Source organism: Camelina sativa, chromosome 4, assembly GCF_030686135.1.
Source record: "Camelina sativa cultivar CO46 ecotype springtype chromosome 4, ASM3068613v1".
Taxonomy (NCBI): domain Eukaryota; kingdom Viridiplantae; phylum Streptophyta; class Magnoliopsida; order Brassicales; family Brassicaceae; genus Camelina; species Camelina sativa.
The window spans coordinates 15675059-15692536 of NC_141883.1; the positions used below are offsets into that span (position 1 = coordinate 15675059).

The 17478-nt window shown below is 36.2% G+C and overlaps 2 protein-coding genes, 1 non-coding gene and 1 pseudogene across 4 annotated transcripts; 1 reads left to right on the forward strand and 3 right to left on the reverse strand.

Annotated features, from left to right (window-relative positions):
* Window positions 1-1848: 1848 nt before the first annotated feature.
* Window positions 1849-2818, reverse strand: LOC109132667 (small ribosomal subunit protein uS14z/uS14y/uS14x-like; annotated as a pseudogene). The gene is made up of 3 exons (XR_015596739.1): window positions 2683-2818; window positions 2207-2308; window positions 1849-2122 (listed from the first exon to the last, which is right to left on the reverse strand). The product of XR_015596739.1 is annotated as a small ribosomal subunit protein uS14z/uS14y/uS14x-like (transcript).
* Window positions 2819-3035: 217 nt separating this feature from the next.
* LOC104780261 (ASI1-immunoprecipitated protein 3-like) lies at window positions 3036-6043 on the reverse strand. Its single transcript, XM_087510194.1, has 6 exons — window positions 5886-6043; window positions 5356-5574; window positions 5132-5194; window positions 4296-5030; window positions 3540-3626; window positions 3036-3366 (listed from the first exon to the last, which is right to left on the reverse strand). The coding sequence occupies exons 2-6, from the start codon at window positions 5533-5535 to the stop codon at window positions 3340-3342; spliced, it is 1092 nt and encodes a 363-aa protein (XP_087366320.1). The 5' UTR covers window positions 5536-5574; window positions 5886-6043; the 3' UTR covers window positions 3036-3339.
* Window positions 6044-13047: 7004 nt separating this feature from the next.
* Window positions 13048-13153, forward strand: LOC147945778 (small nucleolar RNA R71). Its single transcript, XR_015597864.1, has one exon. It is a non-coding gene; the product is annotated as a small nucleolar RNA R71 (small nucleolar RNA).
* A 3317-nt stretch (window positions 13154-16470) lies between these two features.
* On the reverse strand, window positions 16471-17476 carry LOC109132669 (small ribosomal subunit protein uS14z/uS14y/uS14x). The gene is made up of 3 exons (XM_019244606.2): window positions 17313-17476; window positions 16762-16861; window positions 16471-16663 (listed from the first exon to the last, which is right to left on the reverse strand). Exons 1-3 carry the CDS (start codon window positions 17372-17374, stop codon window positions 16655-16657), a joined length of 171 nt encoding a protein of 56 aa, XP_019100151.1. The 5' UTR covers window positions 17375-17476; the 3' UTR covers window positions 16471-16654.
* Window positions 17477-17478: the final 2 nt, after the last annotated feature.

The following is a 17478-nucleotide window of genomic DNA, read 5'->3' on the forward strand; positions in this document are numbered from 1 at the left end:
AAACCAACGGCTCGAAGCAATCGTGGCGGCACAAGAAGCATCGCAAAATCAAATAAGCAGGCTCCAGCAACGACGGAGCGAGCGCCGGAGCGAGAACGACCATGGCGAACAGCATGCGAATCCACCGCCCCCTGCGCTGCTGTCCGTCGAAGAACGCTACGAAGGCCACAGACGCCGCCCAGCGTCTATAGTCGTAGGATCCATCGATCGACGTAGCAGGCGGGAACCAGCTGACGAACACCAGGACCGTCAAGGCCAGCGGAGCTGAAGCCCACGGACTCCAACATTACCAGCCCGACAGTCTGAAGGAGACCTCAAGGATGAAACAATACGGCGCCTCGAGACGATGCTCCACGAGCTCTCCTCGAGAGTACACCGGGCGACGAGCTCCGCTCCCAATCTCGATCGAGTACTGGAGGAAGTCCAGCGCTTGCCATTTACAGCACGGATCTCCCGCGTTCGCATTCATTACGTGAACAAATTCAAGTTTGCCCTGAACAAATCTTACTTGATGTATACAGTGACGTGCTCAGAGATTTATAGGCTTTGGGAAAAAACTTATATAAATATGTTCTATGGTTAATAATATAGTCAACAAAAAAAATCCCAAAATATATTTGAGACCAAGATCTACAGCCAAACAAAGAAAATTGGAGCTAGAACCTTGTAAAATGATGTTGAGTAATGTGGCCTATAAAATTATGAAATAAATTGTGGCTTAGGGCATTTGCCCATTTTTTTTAAGAGGTAGTCACGGCTCCTAAAACCTGACACATCATACGGATCTTTAATCTAGGTATTATGTTGTTATCTCTAGAACTATTATTTTTTGTTAGAAAAATAATTTTTATTAAATTAAGAACAAGAAAAGAAGTTCCAACAAAGTTTTCACGAGCCAAAAGTGCTAAAACTGGATACTATAAAGTTACTCCATTGAAGAAAGCTATCCAAGAAAAAGAAGTTTGGAGAAAAGCAAATAATAGAGACTTAACATCAGCGATAGTAGAAGCAGGCATACCTTCGACTGCAATTCCACAAGAATCTCTTGTATGCTTTATAGACGGATCTTGGCATACAGAGGTGGATAAGAGTGGACATGGTTGGATTGCGTCTATTGGTGATAGAATCTTGCACATGGGGCTAAAAGGATCGCGTAGAAGCCTATCTCCTTTACATGCAGAGTTAGATACCCTTATTTGGGCTATAGAGTGCTTATTAGCGTTGGACATGGATAAAGCTCTTTTTGCTACGGATTGTTCAGACCTCCTAAGGATGACGTCTAATATCGAGGATTGACCGACCTTTTCATCAAAATTGAAGGATTTTACTCATTTCAAAGATAGATTTGCTAATTTTAGTATTAGATATATTCCTCGAGAGGATCATATCCATGCTTATAAACTTGCGAAATGTGCAAGAGCACGAGATTTCTGTTTTTCCCATGTAAGATCGTCGGTACCTAACTGACTCTTTTTCGAAAAAAGTCATCTCCAATAATTTAATATATGGAGTTTGAATGTAAAAAAAAAATAAAGTTACTCCGCTGACTTCGTCAAGTTCTTTGTTTGACTTCACAAGCTCGATAATTAAAGGTTTTGACAAATGACAATCTTAGCACTTCTTAGGGATTGATAAGCATATGAAAAACAACACAAAACAAAACCAAAAATAACTTCAAACAACTCGCAAAGATGTGTTAGAATTTGTTCTTTCTTTCTGTTCTAATTTCGAGAATCAGACTGAGACCAATAGAGCAATTTTTAGGCTAATCATAAGTGTCTTTTTATCAGTTATGATGTTTTTTTTTTTTTTTTGGTCAAATCAGTTATGATGTTTAGGCAAGTCTTATAAACAAAAACTGATCTCACAGTAATGCAAATTCTAAATCAAAACCAAAATATGACTTCATAAAAAAAAAAAAAAAAAAATAATAAATAAATAAAATAACTAAAACATCATTACTCCAAATATTACAAAAGCTTTAATTAGAGACGAATGCAACAACTTGACTATAGCAATAAATGCAACAACAACTTGAAAGGGTCTTCAAAGCCAGTTCATGTTTGTCTATTATACGCATCAATCAAAGTCCAAAGAACTGAGGTGCCTCTCATTAACGGTACTGCAAAAACAAGAAAACGAAATCAGAATGAACAATCATGTGAGATGCAAATCAGTATATACATTCATAAGTAGAATCTACTACCTTGATGAATCCAATCTCCTTAGCATTGCTGCGGAAGCACTGTCTGCAGCAGTTCAAACCATACTTCCTGATCAGCCCGTGCGAGTTCCCGCACACACACGGCTTCAAAATACAGACAGACAATCATTTGCAAAATTAACAAAGTCAGAATCTTTCAAATGCCAAATCTAATACATAGCTAATCTCACAAGGTGAACACATAATCCAAATACAACAATCTCATAACAAAAGCTAATCTCTCGTACTTGAGCCGTATCTCACATGACACATCAAAATTCTCACAAACGCAAATCACAATTAACATAAAATTTCGACCGAGCTACACTATTCACTACAATGAATCAATAAAGGACACTGAAACCAAAAAACTAGTCAAAATCTTAATAGACTCTCATCAATAGATAAGACAAAAATCTTGCGTAGGTTCTATACATGTAAGAAGCAAACGAATCGGCGAGGAAGGAAGATGAATTTACCAGGTGCGGGATCCAGGGCCGTACTTCTTCGGATGAGAGTTCCAAACATTGGAGTGACCCATTTCGCCGATTTGATCACAGAGGAAGAAGGAACGGCGACAAGAGAGAGAGACCTTTTTTAAAACCCTAGAATTTTTTTTTAATCAACACCGACAATATTATACTAAAGGGCTATAGGTTTTAGGCCCAATACGAGCCTTCTCATTTGATTTATTCGATCCATTATAAGCAAAGAAGCCTTGATTATATATTTAGTTTTAATTACTATACATGACATTTCCTTGATTCAGTCGTTGGACGGACTTGGACCCATGGTTTATTAAAATGGTGAAAGTCTTATGTACTATTTAAAAAAAAAAAAAACCAAAAAAATATTTGTACTTATAAGTTATAATTCAATAAAATACATGCCAGCACATGTAATCTGTTTAAACTTTCATACTTGAATTTTTAAATAATAGGTCTTGAAAAAATAAGTTATGATCTGCAACATATATCGAAAGGAAATTGTACGAAAAAAAAACTCTGTCTAACAATTAAGAAGAAGAAGAAGAAGAAGAAAGATACAACTAAATATGTTATTTAGTTAGTATCTTCATTAACCTTGGAGAGAATCTTTAAGCCCAACACTTTTGGAGGTGAATCCGATCCAGCATCTTACTCCAAATTTGGTTCAAAATCAGCCTATGTTTCAACAAAAGTTATTAAAAAAAAAAACGCTAATCTCAGCAATTTAACATGTCAAAATCACATAAGATGTGATTAATTAACAATAAACATGAAGATTCTGGTTCAGTGGTATTGCTATAATGACAGTAACATTCCATATTTACTTAAAAGAAATTTGGGTATATTACCAGTGAGAGCTCATAGCCTTTCATCTTTATAACCTGTTCAGGTTTTAATCCGCCCCTGAGAAGTCTTCTAGCTAATACTGGTGAGTTCTAGAAACAAACAATAAGATATCACAATTAAACATTCAAATACAAAAAGTAAAAATAACTAAAGAAAATAGAAGCTAACTTCAATGGTTGGTACACAATTTAATTCTAATGCTCTCCAATATTTATATAAAGAATATTAGTATAGAACTTAGCTGGATCATGTAATATTATGTAACTATTACATACGGCGGTGTATATATCATGGTGTATGATTAAAAGCCATATTATTTCATGTTTATACGTACAAAGCATATATAAAATAGCAAACAACACTTTTAATTTGTAAACACAAGATTAAAACTTTAAAATGACATTTTTGTGAAACAGAAGGAGTAAATTTTTGTATAATATTTCACATATGCATATATGAATATTTTCTTTCAATGACTATATCTTTTTTTGAAAAAAAATATATTGAGAAATTCCTTGTAACAATTTACATATATATTTCATATGGTGTACGATGTTCTATTGTACCTTATAGCTTATTTTAAAACATTTTCTCATCCTTAATTCGTTAGATCAACTTCCAAGAGAACCACATTTTATATTTTTAAATGAAATAATTGCCAAAGCCTAGGACTTCCATCAACACATGCATGACAAAACAAATCATGAAAACAATTGTAAAAAAAAAATGAAGGATAGAAGGAACTAAGTTAAACTAACCTTGAGTTTCTCAACCAGAAGCTCCAACTTATACTTATACATTGGTGTATCTTCTCCAAAAGAATCATATAAAGCTTCCTCAAGAGCAAATACCACCACAATAACGTTATCTGGTGACATAAACTCAACATCGCCAGCTTGCTTCTCGTTACTTGCACAACATATGTGCTGAAGTAGTGCTTCCAAAAGCTCAGTCATTTTCTTGTCACGATCAAAATCACTGGATGGTAATGATTCTAACTTCTCAGAGACCGGATTAACCTCAGCATTGTTTCCAGAACTCTCTATCTCAGTTTTGGATGAGACACATCTTTTCCTAACTGATCTTTTACGCCTCGAAATCTCAGTCGTTTGGGATTTATTATTGTCAAGGAGATGACCAATCCTCGAAATCGTATTTGCCACGAGAATATTAATCTCAGCCTTTTGACGCACATTAAAGCCTTTATCAGAAAACTTCCTCAACTTATTGTTGATACTATCATAAACCTTTTTCACGATGAAGTCGGGATGCTCACTATAATTTGAAATTTGCTTATCATCTGGCACAAAATACACAAGACACTTGTGCTTCACAGATTCAGCAAACACTTCATCACGATGGAAACTGAAGAAAATCTCCCCTGACTCTTCAGATTCCCACTTTCCAACTTGTTTTATTTTAATATCTTCTCGACGGTAAAACCATTGCACCTCCAACTTCACAAGTCCATCTTTTTCTTTTACATAAATATCCTATGTCCAACAAACAATTGAAAAAAAATCATATTTAATTGTTGATTATGATACGAATAACCTAAAAGTATATATACGAATAACTATTCCATATTTCGTACCTTGATGATCGCAACATAGTTGTTTTGGTTAGAGATTTCCGGAGCCAAAAGCACTGTATCTTCCTACCAAAATTAAGAAAAAAGCCTAATGTAAATGGTATTACAAGAATTACACATATAGAACAGAAACGTTTCATTAAAGTAGTCTTATCATCACACAAATTAATATATATATATATATATTATAGTAATCCCTCAAACTCTTAAAACAAAACAAAACTCACCAGTCCATATCGTTTGCCATGAAACTCGAATGTCTCATAATGACATGTGATCTTTTCTCTGCCACCAGTACGTTTAATCACTTCCCCAATTGGCTTTGCACAATCCCTTTGTCTCCATTCTAACTTAGCTTTCTTCTTCACTTGCTTATCCTCACTCTTCTCCCTCGTTTTCTGATCCATCTCCGTTTCTTTCGAGCTAAAAAAATCGAACCCCTTAACCTGGAAAATGAAACATCGTATTTATTTTTGCTAGGATAACATCTCACTGGTTTACAAATTTCTCATGCCACTCATAATGAAATTTGAGCTTTTTCTGGGACTTTTGGATATCATATTACAGATTCGTTTTTCACCCAACAGTTATCGAATCATAACAATTAACAAAACATGATTACTAATGTCATAACAATTAATGAAACGAAAGATGATCTACGAGTGGAAGAAAATATAAATCCAAAACCTAATAATCTTTGCATAAGGTGTAGGTAATATGGTAACCATATATAACATAGATTCACTAAGATGTGTACCTGATTCTTATTTCATCGGACCAATGTTTGGATATGTCTAAGCTTCGATTACCAAATAGATAGCCAAACCTCAGGACTAATGGTTTTTGTAATGCTTTTCTGAGTCTTTTTCTTTTAATCCGGTCTCGACAATCTTCTCTCTGCGGGATTATATTTATATACAAGTTTTCATCAGGAAAAGACAATACATATAAGGAATTAGTTCATACAATAAACGTGTTCTATTTTTCACTTTTAATAGATTCTTAAAAGAAGAAAGATATAATGAGGTACAAAAGGAAATGAAGAATAAGAAAAAAAAATATTTATACAGGGAGTCAACAACTCATTTTTCTGTTTACTAAAATTACAAGATTTAAAATTTTATGTGATCTGTCATTTATCATTTTTGCAAGTGCAATGTACGATTTGAAAGATTATTTTTAAAATTTCCAAAAAAAAAAAAAAAATAAGACTTTACTTCTATTTTATATCTTTCCATAATTAGATATTTACGAAAATGCCATAATCGAAAAAAAAAAAAAACTCTCTCCCAAAGGCGATGGCGATGGCGATGGTGACATTAGAGTTCTAAATTTTATGAATTGAAGTGGTTTGGAAAGGTTTCTCACGGATTTGGTTGGGGTTTTTTTCTTGGTGTCGGTTGGATGGTCTGAAGGTTTGTTGGGTGATGTTAGATGCGGATTGGGGAAATGTAGGAGGTGGATCTTGGAAAGGTCTCGGGGTTGGTTCTTGAGCCCATGCTTGATTTCTTTCTCGAAGATAAAGGTGGGTATGATGGGCGAGGCTTGGTATTTGGTGGAAATACGATGGAGGCGGTTCTTGGGAGGATCGTGGTTGGGATCTGTCGCAATTCTAATTCTTCAATTGAAGATCACAGTGGGTCTGTTGGGTGCTGCGGCGTGCTGGTTGGGGTTGATTTGGCAAGGGAACTCCATAAATCTTCAGGCTGGGTTGGAGAGTTTCGGTCTGCCTTCTTACTGGGTGACAAATGATTTCTTTTTGTTTTGAGCGGACAAAGGGATTCCATGGTGGTGGTTTTCGTTGCTGGTAGAGTAGTTGTCGGGACGTGAAGGTACTTGTTTGATGACGGTGTGCCAGTATTGTGCTTCTCCGGCAACAGTTCCGGGTCTCCTGAGCAATCTTGAGATTTGGTTCTCCTATTTTCCTTGCCTAGAAGTTATTGTATATCGGCTCAGATTTGGCAATTCATTAAGGCGATATTTGGGATGTCATCTTGTTTTGGGAGGGTGGTTATTCACTTTCCATGGCAGCATCAGTCTTGCTCTGCACGATGAAAATTTTCTCTTTTGATACGACAAAATATTTGGCATATTTGGGGGGAGGAAAGTTTTCTTCTTCTATGGGTTCGATTATGAGAGAAGTGGGTGTATTTAAAGGGGCTATCCAAGAAGAGCTTTATTCATTCTAGCTTCTTTTCGTGGTTGCTTCTTACAAGTTTGCAATTACTCTGGTCTTTTTTATGACTTTTTGCGGGTATTGCATGGTTCTTGTTGATCTCCATGTCTCAAAGTCACTTGCTGGAAAGTAGTTTCACCGGGGTTGCGATGTCAGGGAAGGCTCCTCTCCATAAGATCGAGATCTGACAGGACATGAAGTCTTTGTTGTTCATGTTCCCCCGGATTTGGCAGTTGGAAAGGAAGGTTGCTGGTGCGGATTTGGGTTTAGGGAAATTTTAGTTTGACTTTGATGCAAAGAAAGATATTTTTGAGGTGTGAAAGATGGAGCCATTTCACTTTGATAACTGGATGGTTTCTCTGGTCTGGTGGAAGCCGTCAGTGGATCCCTCTTATCCTTCTACCTTGATGTTCTAGATAAGGATATTGGGGGTTCCTTTGCAATTCAGGGTGAAACATGGTTTTTTTTTTTCTGATCTTAACCTATGAATGAGTGAATGTATGATAACGTGCAAACAGACTTAGGCTAAGATGATCAAATGGTATGCAAGGTGTTTCAATACCCTTATGTAGTTGTAGCATAAAGGATGTCAATCCATAAAGAGTGTGATAAGTAAGCAGTCAAGACATGATCAATGCATTCAAGTTAAGCCAAATATCAAGTTGATTTGTTTCTAACAATCTAATGACATAAATGTAAATGCAGAAGATTAAAGAAACTTAAGACAGTACTAATGCATCATTAAACTATAGAACAAGTGAAATAAACAAGACTAAGCAGAATTAGTTAAAGCAGAAGTAAACAAAAGCAAACTAAAAAAGAGCAGAGCATAAATATGAAAGTAAACTGGCGCTCGAGTAGCACTCGGTCGAGTGCTGGTTCGAGCAGGTGGTCGAGTGGTGCATAACTGAAGAAGAGAAGCAACTCTAACAATTTAAAACATAAACAAATGCAATAAAACAAGATAAGATGCGATAATCAAATAAAAAAGTAGGCTTCCAGAGATGGATTCATGGGCTGGTGTTCAAGTTGTGGCTATCTAAACTGGTCAACAAACCTCAATCAAACATGAGCTATCTCTAGACAATGATCTTAATGACTCACTAATCCACTCTCATGGCAGAAGTGATCAAGTTTAAGTAACATCCTAACCCAACTCTCATTGGTGAAACCATACTAAACAGGCATTAAGAATCAGACAATTACTTGTCAAAAATCACCTTATACAACCAATCTATTGGGATAAGTATGATAATCTCCAGTATGAGCTTTATCTAACAACCGTAACATTGGTATGATGCAAGGAAGCTTAAGATCTGCTCTTACCCTCTCAGATATAAGAACAACTTAGAGCACATCTAACCCAGAAGAGATATATTATCAAACAAGCTTGACCAATCCAAACAACCACATCCCTAAACCAGCTTAATCCATCTGTAGAATCCTAGCTCACTACTGAGGTGAACAAATAATGATAATAATAAACTCAAACCCAGAAAATAATGAAACTAACATGATAAGATAAATAAGAGAGAGATCTTTAATTCAATACAAAGTATCAAACCCAGATTCTCAACACACAGAAAGTTATAAAGATTATAAACTAAGAAAATTTTGGAAAAAGCAAGAACAAAAGTAGATAATGATGCAATAAAGTAAATGAATCACAAAATGGGAAAAAACTAGGTTTGCTGACTCTCTCTTACTCCTAAAAGATATTTTCTGTCTTCTTTGCGGCCACAGGGTACAAGGGGTATATATAGTGAGAGAAGGAAGTCATGATTTAGCTAGCAGACAAAATACATAGGCGGCTTGAAGTGCTCGACCATGCACGGTAGAGTGCCATGGTCGAGTGGTTGGTCCGTCAAGTAGCTCCAGTCTTCCATCTGGGATGAAATCTTTTCAGTAAAACAGGGATAGCTCTTGCAATACACCTCGGATTGACCTCAGACCACTGGCGTTGGACAGGGACCACTGGATTGACCTAAAAGGCTACAACTTTTATGAAGGATGGAAAAGCTGAATCGCAAGTGAAAATCTTCATTCGAATTAATCTTTGAGGAGCTCGTTATGAATCCGACCGCGTGCTCGACCATGTGTATGGTCGAGTGCCTTCTTTTCCATTCCTAATACTTCCAATCATCTTGTTTATCTCCATAAGTAATACCAAGTCCTTCCTTATAGCCTTTTAGAGCTCCATAACACCTAATAATACTCCAAAAGCACAAATGTATGCAATGCATGCTTCTAAACATTCTAAGTGCATATTTGGACAGAAATGGCTATAAAACCTAAGGAATTACTACTAAACAATGCAAAAGAGAAAGATAAACTATGCTTAAACATGGTAAAATATATGTACATCAACTTCCCCAAACTTATTCTTTGTTTGCCCTCAAGCAAACAAACAAGACATAAGTAGGAAGACAGGTTTGAAAGTGGGATCTCAAAACCTTAAACATGTTAATAGACTAGCTATAATTAATGTCCAAGTTACTCGTACTATGATGCAAGGTGAATGAGCTATACTTAAAGATTTTAGACAAGTCTTTCACAACCTTAAATGATTCAAGCCTTATACTTCCACATGCATTCAAATCAGTCATTTCCTTTAACATTAATTAAACAAGAAATGTTTAAACTCATTTGGCTTGGTAATAAGGGTTTAGAGACAAAAATGGTCCTCTTTTGAGTGGGGATTATCAATAACAAGGGTTCTTTCACAAAAAATAGATTGAGCTTTAGAAGAAGACTAAAGGTAAGAACACTTAGACACATACAAGAACAGAACCTTGTCTACCCAAAGGCACCCAAAGTATTTGTTCATAACATTCTAATCCCATAATGTCCTAGTTCTACCCTTTAACTTCATCTCTTCTCTTTTATCCTTTTTCTCTTTTGTTTTTCAGTCTTAGGAAAGGTTTCTTACTGATTTCTCTAGTGGAACGGAGGCTTCTTTCTTAATTGCTAAGGCTCCTTTTCTTTTTTTCTTAATTGCTAAGGCTCCTTTTCTTACTTGTTTCCCAAGTCATAAAGCTTTTTACTAGACTCTTCTTTTCTTTCTTTCTTTTCTTTGACCAGAACCTTATTTGAAACTTTTACTACACCCCATTCTTTCACTTAGAGCTTGAATTTACTTGAAAACACTTCTCTCCCAAGGACTTTACCCTTTTGTTTCTCTTTTCCCTCTTTTCTTTTGTTTTTCAAACACACCAAGTCCCAAACCCAGAATTTAAACCACCTAGTCCTATCTAGTTTAAAAAATTCAAACTAGAACTACACAAGGCTTTATTCTTGTCAGTTCAAACCTAACACTTTCTACCAAGCTCAATCCCAAAATAGGCCTCACACACTCAAGAATAAACATGGCTTGAAAGAAAGGTTGGTTATGGGTGGGGAAAACTGATTCAATGATGAAATCAACTACTTGGATCAACAATAGTTGTAAAAATGGGAAAGATGATCCAAATATGTATAAAGTGTCCATGAGTTTAAAGCATTGCACAAACTGATAATTAAAAGTCAATATTAGGTTCATATAAGTAGGAAATGACTTCAATTCACAACATGCTTCAGTTTAGACCAGAATGAAATATACGAATTCTAGACTTGGTTCAATCTTATGTTTCTAACCACTCAACTAGCATCAAAGTACTATTAACTTGGGCAGTGATCCTAGTTTAGTGAATTTAAACAAGTTAACAAGGCTAAACTCATCATAGATCCCTAATGCAACATATGAAACTATATGAAATATGCTAACAAGATCCCAATATGCAATGCAAACTACATGAACACTCTGATTTTTAAAGATTTTTGTGAAAATATTCAAATTTTTAGAGCTTTTCTATGTCATAGATGAAATGCAAGTACTAACATGATAATGCTAAAAATTTGAAATAAGAAAATAGAAAACAATGTCAAATGTCATCTCAAACCCTCCCCCAAACTTAAATTACACAGTCTCTTGTGTAAGAAAAAATTGGAAAAGGATTCAAGAATCAAGAAACAACATAAAAACAAGAAATGCAATGGTATATACAAAGATAGAGTTGGAGTATTACTTGGGATGGGCTGAGGGTGGGTTTCATTTGTTGGAATATCACCAAGTGCTTAAACTCCCTTCCTATTACGTGACCAACCATAACACTAAAGAAAACAAGATCAAAATAACAAGAAACTTAAACCAATATGTACAAGGATACTTTCGGGACTTCTTCCCAAGTGAGCTTGTTTAAAGTCTCTAAGCTTGACTTTGCATACTTCTTATGCTTTGGAAGGGTCATAGAGAGGTGATGAAGTCCCCTCTGTTCTTAAAGATTGCATTCCTCCTCTTATTCCTGGGTCAATGCTAAAAGAGTTGTTTCTACTAATAATACTCAGACCTTGTCTTGCTTTCTTTGGAGAGGAACTTCTGACTTTACCATGGAGCTGCTTGATTTCCCCACTTATCTCCTCATCTTTAGTTGTTAACTCCCTCACTGAATCATGTAGAATGTTGATAGTTTGAAGCTCAGACAAACCATCAGAGGAAGGATTTCTTGGCTCTTGTTGTTGGTGAAGCTTGGGATGAAGTCTGGGCATTCTGGGTGACTTGGTACCACTTGGTTGAGTGACCTAAGATGCTCGGTCGAGTGGTAGGTCGAGCAGTAGGTCGAGTTCTCTGTTTCTACCCCATTCACACCCTCAAAGATTTCAAACTCAGTTTCATGACCTTTCTCTTCAATCATGAAGATATGCCCATCAATACTTTTCTTCTTCTACCTCAAGCTCTTTAACATGTGGTTTATCCTTCATTTCAACATTTTCTAACAAAGGTTCATGACTCAATACCATCATTGCTTGCTTATCAATAGAAGCCTTGTACTATTTCAGCATTTGCTCTTTAAACCGTCTTGGAAATGGCAAAGGTGGCTGATAGGGAAGAGGAATGAATCGAACCGGCTTGTTAGAATCTTGAGCAATGACTCGATCAGGCACTCGACCATGTGCTCGACCGTGTGCATGGTCGAGTGTATGGTCGAGTGGTGTCTCAAGCTCAGTTCTCTTCTCATTCTACACCTCTGGTTGGAGAAAATCCCTCCCATCTTGGGCGTCACTGTCCTCAGTGAGCTTTGTAGGTAGTTCTTTGAGAGAGATAGCTTGGGCAGTGGAAAACTCCTTTAGATTGTCAATTGATGTCCCATTGAGTTGTCTAGAAGAAGAAGATTCACTCTTGCTCTCTAGGAGAAGCATTCTGCAAGTTAAAGCTTCAATCTTGATATTAAGGTCACTGTATGTGCAGTCCACCTTGTTATTCATCTCTGTGAGCTTCTTACTTGTTTCTGTAGCTCTATTAGCTTGACTTTGTAGGAGTTGCTGAAGCATATTCTTCATCTCATGATCTTGAGCAAGAGCTTGCTGGGGTTGTTGTGGAGGATAAACTTGAACCATAAACTTCTCAGCTTCACAAAAAACAAGTACTTGCTTATGCTGGGTTAGAAGGAGTTTATCTAGCTTCACAAGCTTCTCATCTAAGGATTTTAGTTCCTTTCTATGCTCTTCCTCAGAATCAACACCTCCCCTTAAGCTGTTATCATATTCCTCACTATAATCTCCATCAGACTGAGCAAAGTTCTCTACTAATTCCAAACTTCCAGCTACATCTCTATTCATGAAGCTTCCATTGGAGGTTGTGTCTAGGAGCATCATGATCTTGGGAAGAACACCTCTATACAAAGTACACAACAAATATTCATTGCTGAATCCATGATGTGGGCATTGTCTCTGGTAGCCTTTGAAGCGCTCACATGCTTTACTGAAAGATTCACCATTCTATTGGAGAAATCTTGATATTTCATTTCTCAAATGTACAGTCCTTGAACTAGAGAAGAATTTTGCAAGAAAACCTTCTTACAATCAACCCAATAGGTGATTCTTCCAGGAGGTAGAGTCTTCTCCCACTAATGGGCTTTATCTCCTAAAGAAAAAGGAAGCAATCTCAGCTTCAAGGCATCATCACTAACTCCATTTATATTGGTGAGGCAACAAAGCCTATCAAACTCATCAAGATATGCAAGAGGGTCTTCACTAGGCAGTCCATGAAATCTGTTGCTCTGAAACATTGAGAGCAGACTACTCTTGATTGTGAATGTTGTGTTGTGGACAGGAGGAGACACTATCCCAAATCTCTGAATATGTGTAGTGGGAGCATCACTATCACCAATCTTCCTTCTCCTTTGAGATTCAATCTGATCATGTTGTAGTTCCATTTCCACCTCTTATTCTGTTTTTTTTAGACTCCGAACAGGTGCTCGACCAGGTGCTCGAACAAGCACTCGACCGTTTGCTTTGAGGTGCTCGGCCGAGTGCCTGGTCGAGTGGTACCTGAGAATCAAAACAGAACTCCAGAACAACAAAGAGGTGAGTAATAGAATAAAAAGTAACATAGCTTAATCTTGAAATAATGAAATCTCGACTGGAACATATAAACACCCTAATGGCAACGACGCCAATTGAAACATGGTTTTTTCTGATCTTAACCTATGAATGAGTGAATGTATGATAACATGCAAACAGACTTAGGCTAAGATGATCAAATGGTATGCAAGGTGTTTCAATACCCTTATGTAGTTGTAGCATAAAGGATGTCAATCTATAAAGAGTGTGATAAGTAAGCAGTCAAGACATGATCAATGCATTCAAGTTAAGCCAAATATCAAGTTGATTTGTTTCTAACAACCTAATGACAGAAATGTAAATGCAGAAGATTAAAGCAATTTAAGACAGTACTAATGCATAATTAAACTATAGAACAAGTGCAATAAACAAGACAAAGCAGAATTAACAAATAAGCAGAAGTAAACAAGAGCAAACTAGAAAAGAGCAGAGCATAAAGAAGAAAGTAAACTGGCGCTCGAGTAGCAGTCGGTCGAGTGCTGGTTCGAGCAGGTGGTCGAGTGGTGCATAACTGAAGAACAGAAGCAACTGTAACAACTTAAAACATAAACAAATGCAATAAAACAAGATAAGATGCGATAATAAACAATCAAATAACAAAGTAGGCTTCCAGAGATGGATTCATGGGCTGTGTTCAAGTTGTGGCTATCTAAACTGGTCAACAAACCTCAATCAAACATGAGCTATCTCTAAACAATGATCTTAATTACTCACTAATCCACTCTCATGGCAGAAGTGATCAAGTTTAAGTAATATCCTAACCCAAATCTCATTGGTGAAACCATACTAAACAGGCATTAAAAATCAGACCATTACTTATCAAAAATCACCTTATACAACCAATCTCTTGGGATAAGCATGATAATCTCCAGTATGAGCTTTATCAAACAACCTTAACATTGGTATGATGCAAGGAAGCTTAAGATCTGCTCTTACCCTCTCAGATATAAGAACAGCTTAGAGCACATCTAACCCAGAAGAAATATTCGATCATGAATTCTTCCATGGCGCAATAGAGAATTCATGATCGAATAAAGAAAGCGATTAAACCTAAAGAAACAGAATTAAGAGAAGGTATCTGCCAGCGATCTCGAGCGGTTTGAAACCTCCTCCAATTTCACCAAATCGTTCTTGTGATGGATTTAAAGAAACAAGTTCTTTGGGAGATCACGCCCACTCGTATTCACATACCCTAGACTCAAATCGATGTTTTTTAAATCAAATCAAGAAAAGGGAAAGATAATAGTCCATGGAAGAAAAAAAAAAGGAATCCTAATACAATATGGGAACGGAAGAATTTATAAAACATATAAAAGGAAAACTTTGGGTGACCAAAAAAACATTTAAAAAAATAAAAGGAAAACTTTGAGGAAATTTGTAATTATGCAAATGTCTTTACAGATTAATAATTAGTATTAACTTGTTTAAATTAATATTTCTAATAAGTAATAATTAAATAAATAAATAAATAAAAATCATAATTCTGATATTATTAGTTTATAAAGGTTTTTTTTACTCTGTATTGCCTTTTGGACGATTGTGAGAGTTATTTTAATCTTCTTCACTAATAAAATCTCTGATCACATAATTGGGAGAGACTCCAGGATAGGTTACGATGCTTGGAAGATCTCAATGATCAAGAAAGACTTCAGATTGGAGTGGGAAGGTTACTCAGAGATGAAGATCAAAGGCGATGGAAATTGCCAAGTAATGTTTCTATCAACTTGATCATATCCTGAATCATCTTCTTCTTTTTTTATGCTTTATCTGATCAACTCTATAAAAAAACCGCGGAAGGTCATAAACGTATTAGAAATCATAAAACAGCTGAAGTCTCATCAAAAACTATACAAAAGATATATCACTCATAATATGTAAAGAACATGTTCCAGTAACTCTGTTGGGGTCATGAATCATAAAGTCACATTGAAAGCATCTGCAGAAAGTGTATGGAGTTCAAATACTACTCATTACATCACTCCAACATCAACATATCACTTCCACTGATTCTTCCCAAGTCTCGAAAACAACCCGAAAGAGTCTATCTACTTGAGCTAATATATATATAGGAGGGATACATTACAACTCCATCCACAAAAACGGAGGTTTAACTTTCTCCTTCTTCTCCATTGCTTTTCGTCTTCATAGAAATACTTATCATTCTCATGATTCCTCTGTCTTCAAAGTTACTTTCCTTGAAGATCTTCTCTCAACCGGAAATTGCATAGTCTGATCTTAGTTATTTTTTTGTCTCTAAGTAGAAGAATTGGTTATGATCTTATTCTGTGACAAATTCCATGGATTTTGGTCATTTTGACATGTGCAGTAACCCCTTATATACATGCGCTCAAGCTTGGGCGTTTACAATTAATTAGCATTGGAATTGGAAACGAAATGTTTTTTACTTTTAGGTTGCATAACCAAGTTGGACTTTGGGAATAAGAAATATGTTACATCTGTAAAGGGATTTAAAACCTTGACACCACACGAACATCCAGTAAGCATAGAAAGGCGGTTCAATAGTCAACACACAAATTTGTAATTGACATAAGCAAATCATACGAGAGACAGATGTGTATCTAAAGCTTATAGAGATCCTTAATATCATAGTTGCTTATTCAACTTTTCCCACAGTAGTTTAAAGATTTCGAACGTCTGATTTCAAGAGTGTTCTAAGAACATACCTTCAAATTCTTGATCAAAATTCGACTGATAAAACAAAACGAACGAGAATAACACTAAAACTTCATTGATCCAAACAAGACATGCTTAATGAGCGGTTCAAAAACTTAATTTTAATTCCCAAAACAACAAGGTTCCCAAGTAAAGAAACATCAATACTATTAAAAAGCCAATCCCATCGATGCCATCATGTGTGTATAATAAGCATCAATCATGAAGTTGGTGCTTGATTAACGGTACTGTTAAAAAAAGATGAACAAAACCACGAATCAAACAGCTATGCCAAAAAGAAAAAAAAATGAAAGAAACACAAAAAGTCATAGAGATTGAAATTTACCTTGATGAATCCAATTTCCTTAGCGTTGCTGCGGAAACACTGTCTGCAGCAGTTCAATCCATACTTCCTGATCAGCCCGTGCGAGTTCCCGCACACACGGCTATACATAACATAACACACACACACATTGCAAAATTACAAAGCCAGAATCAGAATCCTAAAATGCCAGATATAATATAACTCACAACAACCAAAACCAATCTCACTTGCTGAAGACATAAGCCAAATATAACAATCTAATTTCTCATACACAACACATGCTAATCACTACAATCATTTGCAAATTAACAAAGTCAAATATACCAAATAAGATAATCTCACAAGGTGAAGAAGACGAAAGCTAATCACTACAATCACCTTCATAGAAAACAAGAACACATAGCTAATCACAAAAGTAACAGCAATACACAAATCACTCAAAGCTTAATCAGTCTCAATAGATACATCACAAAAAAAAGGAAATGGTGTGCGAGTTCTAAAGAAACCAAACAAATAAAAAAGCAAAACGCGAGAGAGAGAGAGAGAGAGAGAGAGAGAGAGAGATGTATTACCAGGTACGAGATCCAGGGCCATACTTCTTCGGGTGAGAGTTCCACACATTGGAGTGCCCCATTTTCGTCGATTTGCTCACAGACGGCGAATGCGCTACGACTCTCCAAAACCCTAGAAATTTTTTGTGTCGGGGAAGAAGAAGCTCAAATTTATATAACTCATCGG

Coding starts and splice junctions, on each gene's coding strand:
- LOC109132669 (XM_019244606.2), bottom strand. CDS start 17,374: ATGGGGCACTCCAATGTGTGGAACTCTCACCCGAAGAAGTATGGCCCT. Junction 16,862..17,312: donor GGCCCTGGATCTCGTACCTG/GTAATACATCTC, acceptor TGTTATGTATAG/CCGTGTGTGCGGGAACTCGC.
- LOC104780261 (XM_087510194.1), bottom strand. CDS start 5,535: ATGGATCAGAAAACGAGGGAGAAGAGTGAGGATAAGCAAGTGAAGAAG. Junction 3,627..4,295: donor TTCTGGTTGAGAAACTCAAG/GTTAGTTTAACT, acceptor GTTTGTTTCTAG/AACTCACCAGTATTAGCTAG. Junction 3,367..3,539: donor AAGGCTATGAGCTCTCACTG/GTAATATACCCA, acceptor GTTGAAACATAG/GCTGATTTTGAACCAAATTT.